The sequence below is a fragment of the Thermobia domestica genome, chromosome 11 (assembly GCF_964235325.1).
Source record: "Thermobia domestica chromosome 11, izTheDome1.hap1.1, whole genome shotgun sequence".
Lineage (NCBI taxonomy): Eukaryota > Metazoa > Arthropoda > Insecta > Zygentoma > Lepismatidae > Thermobia > Thermobia domestica.
The window spans coordinates 217,046,963-217,070,378 of NC_137464.1; the positions used below are offsets into that span (position 1 = coordinate 217,046,963).

The 23,416-nt window shown below is 37.4% G+C and overlaps 1 protein-coding gene across 1 annotated transcript in view; it reads left to right on the plus strand.

Moving 5' to 3' along the window:
- The window catches only part of LOC145664735 (multiple inositol polyphosphate phosphatase 1-like), a 42,033-nt gene extending 26,658 nt beyond the window's left edge, over positions 1–15,375 (plus strand). The window contains exons 6-8 of the mRNA XM_081731623.1: positions 2,340–2,440; positions 4,541–4,650; positions 14,111–15,375. Of these exons, the coding sequence (XP_081587749.1) occupies positions 2,340–2,440; positions 4,541–4,650; positions 14,111–14,603 (704 nt within the window). The 3' untranslated portion in view covers positions 14,604–15,375. The remainder of the gene's footprint in view (positions 1–2,339; positions 2,441–4,540; positions 4,651–14,110) is intronic.
- Positions 15,376–23,416: the final 8,041 nt, after the last annotated feature.

The window sequence follows — 23,416 nt, forward strand, 5'->3', positions numbered from 1 at the left end:
TAAGGTAAAATTTGCTATTAATAAGGTGTCACTGTTATGCGTTTTGTTTAAAACTTTTGTCTGATTCAAAATGGCGGATTTGAACATGGCCGCCATCAAGGCAACTCTTACCATGGACCTAATATTTATCCATCTGCTTGTTCTTTAGTTATTATCATTAACACAAAATTTACAAGGTGGGGTAAAGGACTAATACATATGCAGCAACAATATTTAATTTCCCTGTAACTTTTTACCAATTGCGCGTAAATCAAAATTAACGTAACCATTATTCTTCTGATTAAATTTGCGTCTTAAATCATGTATCACATGACCCTATTCCTATTTTAAAAACTTAACCTTAATTCAAAATGGCGGATTTCAAGATGGCCGCCGTCAGGTATACCTTTACTATATGACTTTCCCCTAGTCCTAATATGTACCCATATATTTGTTATTCATCTTTTGTCGTTACAAAAGGTCTTACAGAGCGTTTACCTCCAACTGTATGAAGACTATTCTGTACTTCCATGTGATGTTCTGGTAGCTGTATCTCCTAAACCCCTGGAGCTTCGCACCTAAAACTTCACTGAAATACTGACATTTAGTACTACTTTTTCATATGTGTCTCAGTCAGCAACTCGATTCACCCAAACGTAAGGTTTACTTGTAAGTACTCCAAGCAGCATCCTTGAGCAAAGCAAACATCTTTGTCCAGCAAATCCTCCTATCAAGTCATAGATGTCACAGGGATTTCAGGTAAAACTGACGAGTTTCCAGCCATGTTGACATAGCGCGTAATGAAGAGGCAGACCGTGCAGTGAAAGTTGTTGCATATAAAGAGAGCTCAGTCTCCTCATTACTGGTAGTTCGAATGGGATCAGGCTCTCAACAATAAATTGCATGTATTGAAACCTGTATTGTGTGTCTGGGACACAAGTTTCAGATCTCGCCAGAAGGAGGGATCTAACTTTACTTTGCATTGAACATGAATAGATGAATTTCTACTTCGTGGCGATGACCCACCAATAGTATGCATCCTGTGTAGCTAGACAAAGTATTCAATATCTAATTGTGCATTCTCATCACGTTCAACTTCGGGCGGGCTTTGGCGTATCAGCAGGCTTACCAATCCTGCTCGGAGATGACTACGGAATGATCTCTAAGTGGTTTCTTCGTTACCTCTAGGTCCTATTTAGTGTTTATAGTTCTAGTGTATAAACACTAGATTGTCTTGTTTATAGTTATTTCTCACTTCCTCGTGTGCGTTAGTTCCCTGCTTGTCATTAATGGGTTCTTCTTTTATAGTTTGTGACAATCTCTACATGCATTTGACTTTCATCTTCCATACTAATTTGAGTCTTTCTTAGCCCTTACCGCCTAGCCCCGTCAAAGTATTAATATTCTTCTGTGTTATTTGTGCTTTTGTTGCTATGTTTGCATGTTTCTATCTCATTGTCTTTCGTGACACTTGACTGAATTGGAATCCCTGGTTCGATCCCAGCTCGCACCAAGTGAACTTTTTGGTGGACATACACAGTATGCGTAGGTTTCCTTGGGAATCTCCCATTTCCTCCGACTTTCTTCATTCCACCATTTCATTAGTTTTTCATCAGTCTCCTTTAGCCTTCCCGGCATAACTGTGGGACGTAAAACTCAACGATTTCAATTCATTTCATTTTGTTACTGAATGTTCAATGTTGAGGGGTGCATAAAGATCTTTATAACATAACCCACCCAATCCCCCTCTTACTCTTCTATGGTTGTCCTATTCTTAAGTCGTGTAACAGGAAATCTGGCTTTTTGTGCTTTATACCCAGCTCCGTCTGGGTCGTAACATTGGATTTAATAAATATAAATACGTGATATAATCTCGTAATAATAATTTTTAATAATTGCCTATTTTGTTGCAAATATTAAAATATTCGTGCATTTAAGATACTTGTAAATTTGTATTCTTTTAATATGCGAAAAAAATTATTTATTTATCCAAATATATGTATCAATGAATTTGCATAAAGGAAAAGAAAGTAGCAAATTTTCGATTCCCTTAAACTGTATAGTATAAACGATACTTGCGTGAATTTTACCAATGATACCTACTAGACAGTCTGTACCAGTGTTACGTAATTGGCTCAGGACTACCGTTCATGGGTTTTGTCGCAATCCTGTTTCCTCCTATTCTTCTAACAGATTCTTCCATCATTGTTTCCTTCCATTAATCATCCCTCCTTTAACGTAAAGATTATACCCGTAAGACTAGAAACTTAATTTATTAATTCACTTCATAATACACAACTGCATTCTTATTTTCTTTAAAAATAGTTGTACTATTCGAAGCTTTCGTTTTTATTTTTCAGAGAAAGTTCAATCAATGTTTGATATGTGTAGATACGAGATAGCTTGGAATATTAACACTTTTGCTCCCTGGTGTGCTGTGTTTACTAAAGAAGAATTAAAAGTAAGTATTTCTTTGTTAATGCTTAGTTATATTAATCTTTGCCTATGATGCATGCATTCCCCGTATTTCTTTTAAGCTTTTTTTACTAACTTGAATAGAATTTCCATACAAGTTCGCGTTACTGTAGGTTTGTTGGGTAATTTTTGTTTACTCTTTCGACATAGTTATTATTTAGTCTCCCCCTTATTTCCATGTGGCTCCTGTTCTTTCCTTCCTTTCATTCTTGATTAATTGTTGGTAATAATACTAGTGAACTAAGACTTTTTAAAATTAGATACAATTCATGTTTTCAGGTTATTTTTGGGACATCTATTTTATTTTGACTATTTCAACAAATTTTGTCAGCCTTCCTACTAACGCTCAAATCGTAATTAAAATAAGCAATAATCATCTCAAATGTTAAGGATTTTGAGTTAAAGGGTGAACAAGAAATTGGTAGGCTGGTAAAACTATAAGGATTGAAATGTATTTTTGAAGTTTATTTCTGAACTGAAATAGTACATGAGAATGAGGACTCCGTACAAAACAATTCAAGTAAGGTTGGCGTTCTGAAGGTTGATTTGTACTAAATTTCCCGTAGATTATGTATCACCCTCCGCATCAGGTCGAGTCCTATAGTTCACACAACCTCTTGGCTGATATTTTTGGCACTTTGGAGACGTCCAGCATACTTCGGTTTACATAAGGCCCAAATTTTCTATGGTCCGCGCTTGGGCTACATTAGGCGAATATCTCAACGAAGGGGATGCCTTCACTACGAAGAAACCCGACGACATTCTTGCCGTAGTGCGACGTAGCAAAGTCCGGCCAAAACAAAACTTTGTCTCTTCGGTGCCCGGATAAGAAAGGAATCTGTTTTTCAAACATTCCGAGAATTACACTTTGGAGTTGATGGTGCCTTCAGATATAAAGGGCTCTGAAACTGTTCGCTTGCTGTCTATTGCTTGCCACACCAATATTTTCTTGAACTTGCTCCGCCTCTTCGTTTTTTCGTCGTATCGCAGCGCAACTGGATCAGAGGCATGGAAATACCTCTTTCTGGAACTTCATCTGGCTCCCAGTGCACATAAGTATCGCCATCTACTACGAGGACTTTGCGCAGGGATTTTTGGTAAACGTAACGGCACCCTGACTTCGCAAGCTTCTTCTGGCCGTTGATGTATTCCAACTTCTTTCTGCTTTATAAACTGCAGAGTTAACTGCCACAGCTTGAACTTCTGTGCAGCACGGCGGGTCGACAGCGACGAATCCCTGTTGCTGAAAGGGACGTTAAAATAAACTCAATATGCAACATACATTGATATTTTTGTTAATATTTATTATTTGTTATTCACAAGCTTTCGGCTCGTCGGCAGTCGGCAAATTGACTCTGAACTCCTAAATATTAGCGTAATTGATTCTGAGACTCCTTACGTTTATAATAGAATAAGGAATATCTAAATATTTTCGGCTAGATATTTATGCAACCCGTAACTTTTAAATGTTTTGAAGTTTGCATATTAGCATTATTCACAGGCTGCGATGTTTTAGTATTATAAATAGGATATCTTTATCTGTAGTAGTAGTAGTAATTATTATTATTATTATTATTATTATTATTATTATTATTATTATTATTATTGTTATTATAAAATAAGAAATTTCACATCCAATTTCCTTCAAAATTATTCACACACAATACAGTTTTTTTTTCATCTTGTTTTGCAGTCTCCTTGTAATGTATTGTGTGGCAGAAAATATGAATTATTATGTGCTAAAATACTTTTTACGTATGTGGATTTTTTTTTTACAAGAAAAATTAAACTCGAAAGAGCTAAGTTTTCCTTTTGATACTGAAAGTATTAAAATGCATTGGCCAATTGAGTTAATTAATGCCTCAACGTCCGTTAAATATAGCCACACATACAAAATTAACAAAGAAAGGGAACTATGGAATGCAATATTAGATTATAATTTAGTCTAGTCTGCTGCTTCGTCAATTACGCATAATCTTGAAGTTGCATTTTGACATTTGATTCAACATATAAGTTAATATTTATCAGGGACATTATCAGAAGTTATTGTGTAATGTTTAGTTTTTTTTCTTTCTTTTTACCGCAGGTAATGGAATACATGGAAGATATAATTAATTATTATGAATCTGGATATGGCCACAAAATGAATTTGGAGCTAGGATGTCCTCCTATACGAGATTTTATACAGCGTTTTCAGTAAGTAAAGTCTACTTAGGATGTAGTAGATTTAATGGAAAAGAAATTTGGAGTAGTGTGGACTATGGTGGTCAAAGTGAGATTTAGGTCTATATAACAGCACGTCTTTCTGGTTCTCGTTTAGTTATTCAAATAATATATTATGCATATTGGCACTGAACTTCATATGTGAATGTGAAATTTAAGTAGACACAAGATAATACCTCAAATTTCAGAATTTTCTCGTGAAAATCAAAACTTATATTAAATCCAAATTTTCACCTCACCTGTAGTCACCTTGAGCGTGCATGCAATGGTACCAGGATTTTTTCATTATTTGCAGCATTGCTGGAAGTCTACTAGTCCTGCTTGCAAGATGAGAGAAGACGAGAAAAAGATTTTCTAGTCTCTCTCTTTTATAAAGAAGTCTTGTCTTGACGCTCGAATAATTCCTTCTAATCTCGTCTTGATTCTCGAAGAATTCTTTATAATCTCATATTGATTCTCGAAAAGTAGCCTTTTTAATCTAGTTTTGTTTAAATTTATGTACATTTTTTTTCTAAATTTCATCTAAAAGATGTCTGAATTCTTTCGATTGATGAGAGACCCACGAAGTGTATAACATTTAAACCATATTTATTGAGGAGGACAGTGTGATGAGTTATCTATTTTAAACTTTGATAAATGCTCTTCCTACAATCACTTTATCAATTTACAGTTTTATACTAAGTTATGTAACACTAAAACAGTGAACTAGTGTTGCTTAAGAGCAGGGACGTCATTTACGGGGACAGGAGGCGGCAATTTGTCTTCTAAGAGTTTAAGGAATAATATTTTATCGATTGTCTACTAATATACTAGTACAAAACGTGAAAGTTTTATGTCCTTGGTGCTTTTTGCCCCTCTCAAGTGAAGTCTGAAATGACGCCCCTGCTTAAGAAACTCAAGAAGTTTATCTCATCTAGATTCTCGTCTCGAAAACGAGACTAGAATTTTCATCTGTCTCGTCTCGTCTCGTCTCGAATTTTAAAATTCACTTATTGTCTCGTGGGCAACATTGAAGTCCACCTTGAGCGTGTTCAAGAACTGTTGCATCTGCTTCAATCCCTTCCTTGAAGTTAAAATGCCACTTTTTGAATTGAGATTTCGTTTTTGAAAAGACGTAGGAATCACCAGTAGTTAGATAGGGCAAGTAGGATGAGTGGGAAAGAGTGATCATGCTCTTTAACAGCAAGACAGTCATAACAATAAAATTTGCTGCAATTCTTCTCTTGTTCGATTTTTCCGTTAGAATGTGTTGACATATCCCGTATGACAGTCCAACTATATTAGATATTCATACTTAACATAGATTTCTACTTGGTAGCGAAGACCTACCTTGTGAGCAACCTGTGGAACTAGATAAAGAATTCAACACTTGCTCGTAGATTGTCCTGATCATACTCAGCTTCGAGCTGACTTTCTCATCACCAGACTTACCAATAGTGCTTGGAGATGACACCGAAATCCCTCTCAAGATCTGTTTCTTCGTCGCCTCCACGTTCTACCCGCATTTTGATTATCGTAGTATAGTATTATACTTAACTCATTTCTCACTTCCTGCTGTATATTTGTTCCCTGTTTGTTGCCAGTAAACGCGCTCTTAAGGTTCAAGTGACATGTATTTGACTCTTATCTCTCATACCAACTCGTGCTTGCCTTTACCTTTTACCCGACAAAAAGATTCACATCCAATTGTGTTCACAATTTGTCTTCGTCACTGTTAATATATTTTCTGTATACTATTATCTTCTGTAACAGACTGGTTACTGAATTTTATACATTCACAGGTTCAAAAAGACCTTTGTAGTAAACATACTTAATGCCAATCCCTCACTCTATTATAAATATCATGGATTGCCTGTCTTCTGTCTTTATACATCACTTTCCTGAGTTGTGCATGATAGTGGTCGATCCGAATATTTGTCATCCTCTATGTTCTTCCGGCCATCTTTAAAACCCTCAACCCATCAACTGTTCTTACTTGATTTAAAGCTTGCCCACTAAAACCTCTTTCAGCATTCGATGGGTTCAAGCTGCAGTTTTCTTTAGTGGTTCCCCTGTTTCTTCTCTTCATTCCACACTTTCATTATCATAATCAGTCTCCCTTAGCCTCGATGCGTAGTTCTGGATTTTTTTAACGTATATTCAGAAAGTTTGTAAAAGGTAATTACTAGGTACCCATAGTTCCTACCTCCGACTCAATATATCACTACAAGCTTCGCATGAATAGTCCTTATGCGGCTGGTAAAGTGGATATTTTTCTTAAGCTTAATTCGGCAGATCTATTTTTTCTGATTGTAAAGTACTGTTTGTAGTGTTCTTTGCTTTTGTTGGTCAAATCTACAATTTAAGATAGTGATAATCTATGAAGGTAATTTGATATGGTTTTATCTAAAAGCAAATTAGAAAACTAGAAACAGAAAAAAAAGGGGGTAAGTGAAGATGTAGACGAGCGAATTAAGTTAGATCCGTAGCCGCACACATTGGTAACTCACAATTTTACTTTCTAACATGAAAAAAGTCTGATCTTTTTTTAAGAAATAAATTAAAAATCATAGGAACAGTTTTAAGTACTACTATACTTCGAATGCCATAACAATTAAACAATGATTAGAAATGAGAACCATTTAAAAGTATTACAATTTATTGTTCGCGAGGGAAGATGGTTGATCTGCCTTCGTGAAATCTTACAAAAAAGTAATTTTCCTTCTATTCGAACAAACCGCTTTCTGACCAATTGATAAATAAATGAAAATAGGTTTCATTTGAAATATGTTAATTCGCATTTGAAACTGAATTCGCATTTAATCACAGTTCGGATTTTAAATTATATTGGAGTTCAGGATGTACACAACGGATGGGGGTGTTTTTAAGCCCCCTTTGAGTAATATATATTAAATACTCATTTCTCTCTCTATATATATATATACTGAGCGAGTGAAATCTCTTGCCATAGGCCAACTCGGTAACTATTGAAGATATGAAAAAATGATAAAGGAGCATTTTGATTGCCAAGTGTGGGTTGTCGATCTAAAATGGTGGAATTTTCGTAATCGAACCAATCGTTGAAGCTCGACACTTGTATAGCACCCAATAATAAAGAAAAATGCAACTTTGCCACGTCAGTGAAGGATAAGATCAGGTTTACTATACATGCTAGTGAGAAGAAATGTACATACCTAACGCACTCACGGAACTTTCTTCCAGACAGAACAGTCCTGGGCACTATGCCAATAGGTGCACAAATTGGTGTTCCTCCTGCTAGTGGCACAGACTGATACGGAGTCGCACACGCCAGTGTGTTTGGGGTGTTATTGCTCTACACACTTTCCGAATATTATTCTGCAGCTGTTCACGGTTCTGGTTTTATTCCGATACACAACGGATTTGATACCTCCACAAGTAAAAATCTAATGGCGTGAGATCAGGTGATCTGGGCGGCCATTCAACGGGACCCCTTCGACCAATCCATCAGCCAGAAAGCACCTCGTTGAGCCATTGTTGTACTGTGAGGCCGTAATATGGCGGTGCTTCATCGTGTTGGAAATAAAATACACACCGCGATACCAAAGGCATTTCATCCAAATACGGCTGTAGTGTGGTGTGCAGATGATGTAGATACTGGTCCGATGTTAACATATCGGGCAAAAACATGGACCCTAATATGACGTTGTCGTGTATTCCACACCATGCATTCACTCGCTGATCGGCTTGATTGTGCACTTCAACAGCTGTGTGTGTGTGGTCTGTTGACTGTACCGTTGAGGGGGGGGGGGAGTAGTCTCATCACTGAATAGAATGTCAGTCTCTAGTATAGGATGTGTTCATGACCGATGAAACCACTCAGAACTGTTCGTCTGTGTCATTCGCATGTAACGCTTGTTCCAAATGTATCTTGTAAGAATGATACTGTTCAGTGATAAAAATTCTGGAGACTGATTTCTGAGATCTGGACGCCTCTTGTGCAATCTTCCGTGTTGGTCCTTCAGGACTAACTGCCACCTTTGCAAGCACATCAATAGGATGTTGCAGTTCGTCGTCGTCCACTACGGGGCCTGTCCGCCACTCTACCTGTGGCTTTAAAGCGTGCCATGAGTATCGAAATGAGTTGGTGGGACAATGCTACCTGATTTAGATGATGCCTGTGATACTCTGCTGCTGGTTCCCGTTGACTCATTTCAGCTGCATGAAGGAACACTATTTCAGCGTTTTCTTGCATTGAATACATTTCACGTCCTCAACACACGTGTCACAGGTGAAATCGATAACTCAGAACTACGCTCAATTCATCCAGAGCGGTCGCATTAGACACCCCACGAACAAATAGCCGAGTGGCACAAGCAGCTCAGATTGCTATGTACTAATTCCACCACTGCACTCTGGTGATAACGATCAAATTCACTCAGACAAATTATCTATGTACGTACAGGTTGCGACCTTGCCAACTTTGTTCAAGTGTATCACAGACCACCAGTTAATTGGATTTGTTGACCCGTTGTTTCTTCTTGAGTAAACAACACTGTTATACTACTCTGACAGACCTTAGTGCGTAGTCAATAGCAGCAACGCATAAACCAATGGCTAGACCCGAATCACAATTTACATAATCATACTACTACTACTACTACTACTACTACTACTACTAACCATATAAAAAAGAAATATACACAAGCAAACACCAGTGATAGACAGTTACATGGACACAAGGAATGACACGATCCAGTCATCCTGACTGCGGTTTTCCGTGGTTTTCCGCAGTCCCACCAGGCGAATGTCGGGATGCTATCGTCTCTACACTGCCTAGGGCTGCTGCCTTCCCCACTCATCTTACCTAACAGGGCCGCTGTGACCTCGGCGTTTGAGGCCCGAACCATTCCCTTAGGCCTTTCCTTAAACACATACCTAAATCAAATCAAGGGTAGGACCCGGCCATAGAAAGATGCGACTTCAGTTGGGATATTGGCTTCCGCACGCTTACCTCTCACAGTAAATCTGTCAAAAAACGACACTACTTTTCATTTGTTTGTCTTCCTCGTATACCTCCTCTCCTACCCCTACCCCCTTGTGGTGCTGACACCACTGTCGTGGGCCCTGTAAATAAGCCGGCTCCTTTGTTCTTTAATTTGCTGCCCTTTCTATTCTCCTTGGCCCAGGGTATTTCACGCTACAGATTATTTCATTACATTTTGTCCTCCACTGATGTGGCAACGTTGCATTTTTCTTTATTATTGGGTGCTATATCAGTGTCGAGCTTAATTGCACTATGTGGCAACGTCACAAATATTGAACCATAAGCAACCCATCAAATAGTTACATCGATTCTTTCCAGATGGCAGTTAACGTTGATATCTATTGACACTAGCGCCATTTATTAGCGTAACAATCGATGTAACTGCTTGATTCATAGAGCAATACTAATGGTTCCAAGTTAATCTGCGACATTGCCACATAGTGAAAGTTTGATTCTCTATAGCGGCTGAAGACTGCCTCGGAGGGTATATCATTGCCTAGTATTTTCGCTTTATTTTGGCCTAAAGAATGGTACTGTGTTGTCCGTGGGCGCCCATTTTTAGTACACCCGATATACCGTACTTTACGAACACAATATTTTCTTCGAAAAATTGCCTCCAAAATTCAGGTTTCTTATACTCGAAATTAATGTAAATATGTCCAGTGTTTGATTTAAAATTCCCGCCAGTCTTAAAAATGGAAACCTATCTCTGTCAACATTGGATTCAACTGGCAGTAGCAGTGCACGGATGCGATGAACAGGAGTTGTCGGGATTCACAAGCTTGCTAACACTCTCCCTCCTGCTCCGCCATCACAAAATTGCTTAAATCGCCAAAAAATTGCTTAAATCGCCAAAAAATTGCTTAAATCGCGAAAAAATAGCTTAAATCTTAAAAAGAAATTGCTTAAAAATAAGCGTGTTTGCACACGATATCGACAAAATCGGCGGAAGCCCCGATAATGTCGGTGCCGGTGTACTTTGCACACATCGCCGACAATATCAGTGGAAGAACCGACAATATCATTGCCGGTGATGGTTTGCACAAGTGAAAGAGAGGACAGGACGTGAAAGAGAGATGAGTCCAGCTACCAACGGGAGATATCTTCTTGCCTTGTACTTACGACGTAGAAACAGGAAACGTAGGTCATGAAAGCTTTGGGTTCATCCATTATTGACTGTGCGTTATGTAGAAGGTGCTTTTTACACACTATATGAGAAACTACGCGAAGATGATGCGAAATTTTTAAATTACTATCGTATGTGCTCACTAACTTTCGATTTTCTAATAGAAAGAATTGGAAACCATATTCAGCGCCAGAATACAGAAATAAGACCCTGTATTCCACCAATAGAAATGTTTGCAGTTGCAATAAAGTAAGTCTGTTATTATAAAGCTTTAATAAAGTTACTGACTGACTACTTCTAAATTCTTCGTTTTTTTTTTCTTTATTCGCTTCCCTGTGGTCGGTTTACGGCAGTGTGACCACCCAGCAAAAAAATTTCGTACTAACCTAGGGAGAAAAAATACTAGATCTGGGGAAAAAGTACTAAAATTTTATCTGCTCCCGTTTCACCCTATTTGACATTGTACGATATTATGTAATTATTAGGTTTCCGGCAGCTCCCCCGAAGCAAACAAGAGATGTTGGGAGCAAACAAGAAATATAAAATGGAGTTATTGAGGAAATCGGGTTTTAATTCGTTAATAGCCTACTGTTTGAACGGATCACCAAATATGTAATAAATATTGTTTACTGTGGTCAATTTATTATAGTCTTAACCCTTCGTTCTTTAGCACTTTTGTACTTCCTATTTTCCCCAATAGAACGAACTATAAGTTACAGCAAAAAATCAATAGAAATGGATCTGTTTCCTCCCAACACATTTAACAGTGAAATTTTCATACATTGTCAATTCCTTTTTCTCTCCCAAATGTATTTATGAAAGAAAAAGAAGAGAAAAGCACTAGATTTGTTGAACGCACTAGAACATTAAAATATTATAGAAGTTATAGCGCTGGTTTCATTGGTGTAGGGTTGCCAGATGTCCCGGTTTTCAATGAAAGAATTAACTGTCCCGTAAAACGCTTTCGGGATGCCTGTTTGTCCCGGCTTTCGTTCTTCAGATTAAAAAAATCAACCTGAAATAACTAGTATATCTCGCCTAAAAACTGAAGATTTGTGTAGCCAATTAATTTTACTAAACAAATAAGGTGTTTGAAAATCACATCCATTCTTTCGTCCTTTGGCTAAGAAAGTTCCAAATGAGTCATTTGTCCTTGATAGCTTTGCAAAGAGTGTTTGTGCTGGTTTCGTTTCAAAATAATAGTAATTCTACTTGTCAACAAATATTCTATTCAATCATTGCTTATTGAGTGGGTCCGGGAAAAGAAATCTGAACACAACTCTGAAAATAAAAGGAAGTAAGAATAATCAGGATTTTTTTCCATATGCTATGTTCACAGTGTATCAAACTTTCAAATTACGCTTAAATTAATTTCTAGAATGTAATAAAATTTAAATGCATTAGTGGATTAAAAATGATTCTCTCTCTCTCTCTCTGATTGTGAGAACAAAAATAAAAAGGGAGTAGAAAATAATCAACGGAAATATTCTAAATGATAGCTGTCTAGAGGGAAATCAGTACTCTTCAGATTTCTCACATTTTATACTTTATTTAATAAAGGGAATTAGCTACTCCAAAACAGATTGTAATAATAATAATAATGAGCTCTTCCGAAGTTGTTTGTAGGACAAGATGATGATAATAATATTATACAATTGTAATAGAAAAAATGGAAACAAAAAGACAAGAAACGAAACAAGAATACACAGCTCCTTGTCACTCACTCTCTCTTCACCTAAACCTCTGACCGGCCGACATTTTCTGCCGCATGTGCATCCAATCATATGAAAACATTACCCCCGACAAAATCGAGGGCTTGGCCGACAGCATCTGCGTGTCGGAAGATCGGCTGATAATGTCGGTGGCGTGTGCAAGCTACGATTTGAGTACATTGAAGTCGATTCCAAAGCCGACATTATCGGCGCTTGCACCGATATTATCGTTGTCGTGTGCAAATGTACTTAACGTGCATCTTACAGTCGGTAGCGTCTTACAGTTCGTAAAACACGGTGTAGTATAATATACACTATAAAATATGGTGCTGGGTGGATCAATGGTATGGTAGACTGCTCACCTCTGGCGCGTGAAGTCCCTAGTTTGATCCCAGTTCTTTCTGTGGAAGTCTTTAAGTTTAAAATATTTAAAATGATAGTTCTGCTGTCGGTCTGTAAAATTGCGAGACAGTCCTTACTTTGAGGAAAGAACGCAAAGTATTTGAGAATAGAATACTGAGGCAAATATTCGGGCACAAGATGTACAGGGACACTGAAAACTTCATAACTAAGTACTGCATAATTTATACGATTTACCTAACATTGTTCGGGTCATTAAGTCTAGGAGGTTCAGGTGGGCAGGTCAGGTAGCCCGAATGAAAGAAACTAGGAACACTTTCAAATTTTTAACTGGAAACTTGATCAGAGAAAGACTATTAGTAGAACCCAGTCGCAGATGGGAGGACAATATTAAGATGAACCTTGCAGAAATAGGAATACAAAGTAGAAACTGGGGATCTTTTGTGAACTGAATTGAACCTCCACGTTCTATAGGTCATAGTTAGTTTCTATTAAATACAAAAATCCTTTAATAATAATAATAATAATAATAATAATATGGGTGTTTGACCGAACCAACTTGAAATTTTGCGTGCGCCAGTGGTACCAAAGGATAAAAGCTCTATTCTTAAATGCTGTTTTATATGAGCGTGCACATCAAGGTGATACCAATATTTATATAGGGTTATTCAAAAAGCGTGCCGGTTTTGTTACATCGCTATGGCTGCCTAACAGCCACACTGTCATGAACCACTGTTTTGCTCAGAACTACGACGATGCCCAGGACTTTTAATGTTCTGTGTTGAACCAGTTTCAACGAACTTTTTCGTAAGTCTGCGAACTGATGATTCATTCGGTGCCTTATTTTGTCCTAGAACAACGCGCGAAGTCGCCTGACAATTGCTGCATATCCTTTCTCCGTTCTGATAAAAATATTTTCATAATTATCACACGTTGCGATGTAGTAAACTGGTCCACGGGTACACACAGAGTGAAGAAGTGCGAGAAATTCAGACTAAGGCGACAATCGGAAGGTTTGTGGTTAGAGCAACAATACAAAATAATGTCTGCAACTGAGAAACAAAAAAAAATTGCCAGACGATCCAAAACCGGTGCGCTTTTCGAATAACCCTTTACGTACCACATGGCGTGAAACGTTCGACTTAAGTCTTACCAGTTAAAGAAATCCATACATTTTTACTAGTTTAAGATTGAAATGTTTAAGTCTTTTTATATTTTTTGCTTTTACAGGAGTGATGATGATGAAATAGGGTTCTTCTATTTCTCCCATTCGACAGCTACTCGCACTCTTTTGTCTCGGTTGGGAATTGCCAAAGATAAGGAAAAGCTTCTACATAATAACTATTATCAAATGCAAAATAGAAAATGGCGGACTTCTTTTATTGGTGCATTTTCTACGAATTTAGCAATTGTTTATTTTACATGTCCTAAAAGTTATCCCAAAATTATGTTCTTCCTTGAAGAAAATCTAATTGACTACGAAGGCTGTAACAATGGAATATGTTCCTTTCCTTTTATTGAAAGCAAATTTAGAGATGTTTTAGAAAATTGTGATCTTCCAAAATTTTGCGAAGAACGTGAACAGAGAATCAATACTTCGCCGTATCTGTTAGTTTCCCACACAATTAAAGCAATTATAATCACCATAATGTTACATTACTTTGGTACTCGATATGAAAGTTTATATTCAAAAGCTTTACAATTGTATCGTGGAACAAAGTAATTTAATAGCAATGTATACCTTTTTGTAGCTAATTGTGATGGTTTACAAACATGTCAGAAATCAGTAACATTATATATAATCTGGACTCTTAAGTACCGCATTGTTTGATTTTTAGTCTATTGTTTCGTACAGGCAAGATTTTCCCTTCCATTTTGAAATTAGACTTTCCATTTTTTGATTAAGCTATTTTGTACAGGAAAATGCTTTCCCGTGTAAAATAATGGACTGAAAATCATTCATAATACCTGCAATACAGAATCATTTATAATTCCATAGATTTTGAATTGTGTGTGAACAGCTTGGAGCACAAAACGAATTTATTTTAACTTTTGTATATACTATTATTCTATGCAATGTTGTATGTATACGTATATATTTAAGCTTCTTTATTACATAAAAATATATATTAAATTTTTATACTTCCATGTATAAACGAAATCTTTTTATATCATTTGTATTAATTAGATGTGATAAAGTTATATATAACCTTTAGAGTGCACAATTATTTTATTTGATTGGTAATGTATTTGATAAGGGATTGTTACTGTTGAATTTGTTTACATGTTAAAATAGTACAAATGAGTTAATGTACTATATTGTAAATAATTGTTACTTACCGTTTATATATTTTTATAATATTTTACATACTTATATAATTTTTACATTAGCTATTTGATATCTTCATTGATTCTTATATAAGTAAAATATGTTATTCTTGTTCGAATGTCTATAAAAAATAATTTAAAAATAAATAAATCAGTAATGTTCATAATATTTTTATTTTATGTGTTGAGCGTTCAATGTCACTGTTTTTTTTTTTTTTTTCTTCAAGCACATTTACATATATCTAGATGTCTTGATTGTGGCGAAAGAACTTTCGCCAGACTGTGCAGCTTCGGTTTCGATTTTTATTCTCACATTGTAGTTGGTTATCCAGTTTTCATGACTTGTGAGCAACCACTTCGTAGATGACTCGAGTTCGTTACCTCCTTGGGTTTTCTCGGGGTACTCCCGTTACCACCTCCTTTCTTATTCCACCAATTTCCCCATCATTCACTTAGCTTAATCATAGTCTCCCTTAGCCTAACAGGCATAAACGTGGGGTTATTAAACTGAAATTTTCGAGTTCATTATCTTTAAAGAGAAATTCTCAGTTATAAACTCGATCGAGTAAATATTTGAGTCAATCATGTGGTACCCAAACGTCGAACTTCTCAGACAGTTCTCTTCGAATGGTTTAACACTCTTTGCTAATAATGTTGATCTAGCCTATTGGTAATATCATGACCCGCCTACAGGCTGGTTTTGCTCTAATTTATCAGGATATCATAAACTTTCACTGTGATTGGTCACCTACTGAGAGGAGCATCTTGGACATGCTAATTTCCAGAACTAAAGCGACTGAACCATCTTCTGGTTGTTGCTTTTGATAATGAATCTTGCCCATAAATAGGCCATTTTTTCTAAAGCATCGCCGTAGCACTGCGCAATTATCGAAATCAAATTGTAAAATGTAGCACAGTTTTTGTGCAGAGTTGGCTTAATAGACAAGGGTGGAACTAAAACCAACTTTTACAATCCATTTCAAAAGAAAGAAAAAAATAGCTTCTGTCATCTAGTGTTACCGCTTATGAAAAAGTTCAAACGGAAATAAAAATAAACATGGTGAAAATGTCTAGTAAAGTGCCTCGAGTGATATACTAAAAGTCCCAGTGGAGCACATTTTGTGACATCAACAAAATGACAGTCGCCGTAACAAATTACCCAGATAAAATATCTTCGTTACGATTCAACGTAGAAAAGTAATTTTAGTGTCACTTTAAATAACATAAAAGTTTTTGTACGTAGATGATAGTATTTTCTATAGACACGCAAATGTTTTTACAACACACACATTTAGAGATACACATTTGTCTAAATTCTAAAATTTTGGAAAATATTTTCCTCTTCAGTTTTGAACTTATATATACGACGAGAAATAGAAAAATGTCCTGATAGAAATTTAAGAGCATATGGTAATTCTTAATTTACCGTATATAATAAACGAGTAATTCAATTTTGTACCCAACGATTTACGGTCGAACATGCTAATGATGCTCCTTAATTCAGGACGAGTTCCATTGCTTAATGAGTGATGTCCCCGTCATGATTGAACATAATTTTGCTGTCATTTCAAACAGAAACCTCAGGACATTTTATGCCGGGAAATATTTTCTCATAGAGCATCGAGTATTCTCTAAGCCTAAAAGTGCTTATTTTCCTGAACTAGAAAATTCCCTTGAATTGTACTCCTTGGATAGGTAAATTGCACTTTACGTTTTTGTCACAAATTTTATATTTCGTCATCTCCAGGTATGAATTATCTGTGTTCAGATTGACAATGTCACCATCAGGCCTGGAGAATGTCCCTATTCCTCTCTGTCAGAGTTAAAACAGGGAGTTCCACAACATTATCCACACACCACTGACAACCTACCTAATATTTGCTCCTCTGCACGCACATGAGCGTACGCATCCCATTTTACAAGTGATCAATCATAGGAGGTAATTTGGAGCTGGAGGCGTGTATGCTTTAATGGGTAACAGAATATAAAGGTAACCAAGAAAGTTCTCTCTCTTTTGTGAAGGTCTGTGTTCCAGTGACCCTCACACCGTGAGTTGAATGCAAATGAAGATAATGGGAAGGTTAGTTGCTGGTGTGGGTTTATCTAACATACTGTATGATTGTGGCAGTTCAGTTACACCGTGAACTTAGGTAAGAACAGAGTGAACATGGGACCTCCATAAAGCATCGTAAGGGCGTATGCTGTACGAGTTCAAACAAGGGTGAAACTTCGCTGCAGCGGAGCGGAAGATATGCCAAGTCTTTGAGGCTGTCGTGGCTACGCGGACAGTGCAGCGCTGGTTTAACAAGTTTAAGGACGTTGGCGAAACACTCGAAGACGCCCCACGTTCCGGAAGACCAACACATGTACAAAATGATCCTCAGGCAGCACTTAAGGGGAAAAGTACCCGGACATGTACGGAACTGGGACTACAATTCACTGAGAGTGGAGAAACCATTCGGCAGCACCTCCATCAACTTAGGAAACCTCCATCAAGTTGGGTCGATCGGTCCCACATGATTTGACTCCGGGCCAGAAGGTAATGCGAGCAGACACCTATTTCTTTGCTGTCTCATCTGTGGAAGGACTTATTTCTGAACAGTGTTGGCATATGATGAGAAGCGGGTCCTGTACGAAGTTCCACGGCGCCCGCGCCGGGGCAAAATCTCGCCTGTCGAAAATTTCGTCGCCCAAAACCTCGCGGGCCAAAATCTCGCTGGTCCAAAACCTCGCGGGGCCAAAACCTCGCTTTGCCAAAACCTCGCGGTCCTGATCTCGGAACACAGAATCTCGCCTAGTCTTAACTACGCGGGACGTAATCTTGCCTGGGAAGAAATGTCATGAGTATAAAACGTCGTCACGACGATTTCTACGATGTAGAATGTTTTGTATATTGCTATATGTATATATTTTATAATAACACACAATTGCATTAAAATAAGAAAAATCTAATCGTGCTTTGGAAATCTATTCTATATAAAAATGAAAACCTCTTGAATGACATACGTACCTCTTGACTGCCCGACCGATCTCGATGACGTTTGGGCCTGGGATGTATTTTATAATTTCACTTTGACGGCACAACGAAGGGGAGGATTATATATAAACTTAATAACTCTTTAACCACGAGACCAATCTCGATCTAATTTGCCACACAGGTCAGGGATGGTTTTTATAATTTTTCCTGTCACCACAAATATTTTACATACGAGAAATTGGGATTTAATTAAGAACTTATTACTGTTTATTCAAGAAAACAATCTAAATTTATTTTTAAAAAAAAGTAAAAAAAGTTCATCTTTAATATCTTTATCTAATAAAACACCTAAAAAATCACAAAAAAGGAATAGCGGCGAAGTTTATACTAAATCAAATTTACCGTCTCAACTTTTTCTATATAAGAATTTCATTATTAGAACAACATAACCCGTTGATTCCCGGTGACCCTAAAGCACAAAAGTTTAAGGGCGCCGATCCTGCGAGGTCCGGACCCCCCCCCCTTCCCCAAAGCTCATGTAGGCCCCACGTTGTGTTCATAAGTATACAATATTTGGCGTAATTTGAATGCAAGTTGTCTTAAAATCCTCATATATGCCTTCTGTATCTGAATGCCCCCTTCCCCCAAATTTACAGAGAAATCTGCGCCCTTGATGTTAAGTGATAAACTTATTCCTTTCACTTTATATTTATCACATGACCAGGAAGAAGGCTACTGGAACTCAACGTTCGAGCCTACGAAAGCGTCCAATGGGAGGCCGAAATGAAATGATACTTAAATGTATAGCATAGTTTGGAAGTCAAAAATAGTTTAAGATCTGGCATGCAAGGTTATACTGTTTATTTACTAACAATAATAAATTAGTTACGTTTAAAGACAAATTGGTCAAGCTACATGATCTAATGACTATATATTGTTTAATACGTACAAATCATGAATAATTAACATAGTGTTCTGATTCAATTGCATATGCATACATACTGTGAAAATGTAGACATATTAACACAGACACAAATTGCAGCACTATAATAGGAAAAAGATGTTTTGCCTGAAACTAACTGCAAATACAAACGGAAAACTATCATTAGGAAGACCTAGGAGCAGATGGAAGGACAACATTAAGATAGATCTCGCAGATCTAGGAATCACAAAGTAGTATCTGGATTCAGTTGGCTAAAAAATGACAAGTAAATGGAGAGTTTTTGTGAACGCGGAATCGAATCTCTGGGTTCCTTGGGCCATAGTTATTTTGCCTGAAATAGTAGTTTATCGAAACTAACAAATCTAGCCAAAAACTGAAAATAACGTTTTATCTAGGCTAATGGCAAATATACTTTAGTAAATTGACAACTATATGACGTTCCTAATCATTTAAGGTAGCAAGGATATCTTCACTAGATCAAGATAAAAGATAGTAAACCATGGGGAATGATCGTACATTTGTGTTTTGTTAAGTGTTTGCTTCAAGATGTTATCGGATTAATACAATCTATATAAATAAAAATGAAAGTGACTTAGTTTGTGACTTAATAACTTTTGAACCACGCGACCGATCTAGATCAAATTTTCAGCATAGATGAGGTTAGGGCCTGGGATAGTTTCATCATTTCACTTTGACAGTATAACTTAGGGAGGGGGAGAGATATATAGGGTGACTGATAATTCGATGCATTACTTGAAAGGGGATATTCTACAAGCACTTTGAAACATTTTCACCTATATGAATCGGGGGTCACAAATCAATATTTTCTGAGCAATTTGCAGATAGCCTATGTGATTTCTTTGAAATTTGCCAGCTAACGAAAGGTGCGAGAGAAAGGTTGCCCTGACCTACTTCCACATATAGAGAACGATGAAATTTAAATGTGTAATTGGCACCATTGCTGTGTTATAGGTCTGAGCGTGAAGTAAAGTGAAGTGGTCCAAAATCCATTACTGCACCTCAGAAAGCAATGTGGCAACATCGCAGAAGTACTTGCCCTAGGAAATGACTGCCCCTTCCGGGAAGAGGGGAACGAAGATAGTGTGCGTTCAAAAGAAAACGCGAACGATGACGGATTTCATACCTAGGGTCGTGCATATCCAGGGGTGCCCACAAGGGGGGGGCTATGACGCAAACTGCGTCATTGAAATATTTGGGGGGGTTAAAATCTATATAAATATGTTTGATGAGGGGGGTAAAATTAATCGAAAAGAAGATTTTTTTCATGGAAGAACACCTACGGATAGACAATTGGGGGGGTGCGTCATAGACATAAGGGGGGGTGGGCACCACTGGCATATCTCTGCCAATATTCGAGCAGTAAACGGGTGCGTTGTTTTCCAGTAGGCGGTACCTTTTGTCAGTATGCCACGCTCTGGGATTTCATAGAATCCCGCAACGCATGTAGCTGTGAGGCATAGTATACCCTGGTAATTGTGGTACCCTTTGCCTGGAAAGCAAGTAGTAATACCCCATGTTGATCCCAAAGAAAATGATCATTACTTTGGTCGCTCAGAGTTTAACACGAACTTTGGTGGTGGTACGTCGCTACGTTGTCATTGGTTTGACTAGGTTTTTCCTGGTTTTCTTCATTTCCACTACACGAAGGCAGAGATGATACCTTCTAGAAGGCCAGGGCCAACTCCTTTCCAGATCGTAGACCCTCCTAAAAGACCGATGTGGCCCTGGACTTGGAGGTCCGAAACCTTCCTTGAGCTATTCCATTGCATAAATAAATAAATAGCAATCGAATGCATCACTTTAACTACTCAAAACAAAATTACGACAATTGCTATACCAATTGCTGCAATGACAATCTAATGTTATAAGCTCTACAAAGTTAAAAATGTAAACCTTGAAAAGTCATAACAAAATAATACATTTAGCACTGTAGCACTATCAAATGCTTGTGGAAAATAGAAACAGAACGTGTCATGCTGGCAAAAGTTGTCCGCTTCCTGAAAAACAACGCACCCGTTCACTGCTCGGAAGTTGGAATAACAGATGCACGACCCTGGGTATGAAATCCGTCATAGTTCGCGTTTTCTTTTGACCGCACACCATATTCGTTTCACCTCTTCCCGAAAGGGGCAATCATTTGCTAGGGGCAAGTACTTCTGCGATGTTACCACACTGCTCTCTGAGGTGCAGTAATGGATTTTGGACCACTACACCTTACTTCACGTTCGGACCTATAACACAGCAACGGTGCAGAGTTACGAGCTGTACATTACCACATGACCTACATAGGTATGCAGGATTACACATATAAAATTTCATTGCTCTAAGATATAAGGGTGAAATTTTCTCGCACAACTCTCGTTAGATGGCAAATTTCAAAGAAATCACACATGTGCAAATTACTCAGAAACTATTGAGTTGCGATCCCTGGTTCACATGGGTGAAAGTGTTTCAAAGTACTTGTAGAATATCCTCTTGCAAGGAATGCATCGAATTGCCAGTCACCCTGTATATATATAAAAATAATCGAAAATGACCTATAAAAGTGTCGAACCCACAGTCTTCGGGATCGCTGAGATGATCAGTGATACTTCCGATGTCATTTAAATCCAAATTCAGCCCTGCAACTTGGCAATGTGGAGGAGATATATAAAAATGATCGAAAATAACCGATATCAGAAAGCACTTCAGTGATAGTAAAAAGTAAGTAACTGACTAACGAAACATATTACTAACCTTTTTTTTTTAACCCAGCAAAGCGGATAATTGACGCAAGGGATTTTATTGATAAAAAGAAATATGCCGCATTATGCAGAGTCGTTTCGAAGTATGATTAGCGTCATACTAAACTAGTGACTACTGCAGGAAACTTATGTTAGTCGAACTCTTTAGTATGGCACTAATCGCGCCTCAAAACGACTCTGCATAAGGCCCATGATGTTTAGATAATGTTGTAAAAGTAATTTGTAAAAAACATAAATCAATAAAACAAAATACATAGAAGAAAGCAGTGATTATAGTTTCAACAAAAAGCGGTCTTAAAGTATTATGCTGACTATAGCGAGTTCGAATTCTGATTAGAGAATGAGCGTTATATGTTGTTATTTACCCTTAGTCTCATTATCGTCACTTATTTCTCATCGTTTCTTTTAGTATAAAGAACAGAATCCTGGAATATAAAAATTCCAATTAAATTTAAAGACAACCATAATAGAACGGATTCCGTTAAGAACATGCGAGGCAAATTTTCTGCAAGGACAATTTAAGTAAACATTTAAATAACTCTAAAATGTTTTGATTTGCGATTGTCTGGTTTCCGAAATACAGAGCATACACAAAACAATGGTGGGACCTCAAAAAGTTGATAAAATTATTTCCTACCGTAGGCAGTAAAATTTACAATGTCAGAAGCGACCACTGTTCAAATTTCAAATGTGTTAAGTACAATGTACCAACAATTTGAAGCTATTATAAAATCAGAATTTATTGCCAGTTGTGTCTTTTTCTCTATAACTTAAGGAAGGTGGAAGGGATTCAGGTTTTTCTGATACCATCTAACAAGACATCAATGTGAATTTTAGTACAAAAACGTTCAGTAAAGCCTCTCGCTCCCTTTACGCAATGATCGCCGCCCAGGCCGATTGGAATATGTTGAAATATAAGGTACCAGCAAAGCCATTGATTCAAAAGTTTCGTGTCCTGTTCATTTGCACAATCATTGTACCATTAGAGGGTAGCGAAATCAACTTCCATGTAGCACTCACTGAACAACTACGCAGCTGGTGTGTGTGTTAGAATTTCAGTCAACAACAAGGATCGTGGTGGTGTGGCTTGCTTTCAAGCGCAAATTTAATATGAACCCAGGGATAAAAGTGCGGGTGACGCCGTCCCCCAACCTCCAAAAATATATGTACGGGGTCTTCCCAGTTCCTAAGAAATTACAATAGGCAGGGAGACGGCGTGATATCATGTCACTACCTACCGTCCTCCTACCTTTACAGATCCACTTTTACCCCTGTGTGAACCAATCCACAAACAAGTCAATTTTGAAGTGAAATAATAATTTTCTTGAGAAGGGATGTACAGTATCTGTGATCAGACAAAAGGAAGCTCTGCAATTAATCACAATGAATAAGCTTCGGAAAGTATGATCCGAGCTCAACTATCATATATGGATTTTGCCTAGTAATACGTGGGGAGCGTATCAAGTGTCTGTAATGAACTTAATACCACATGAAACTTGATAAGTTGATAAAACTACATCCAC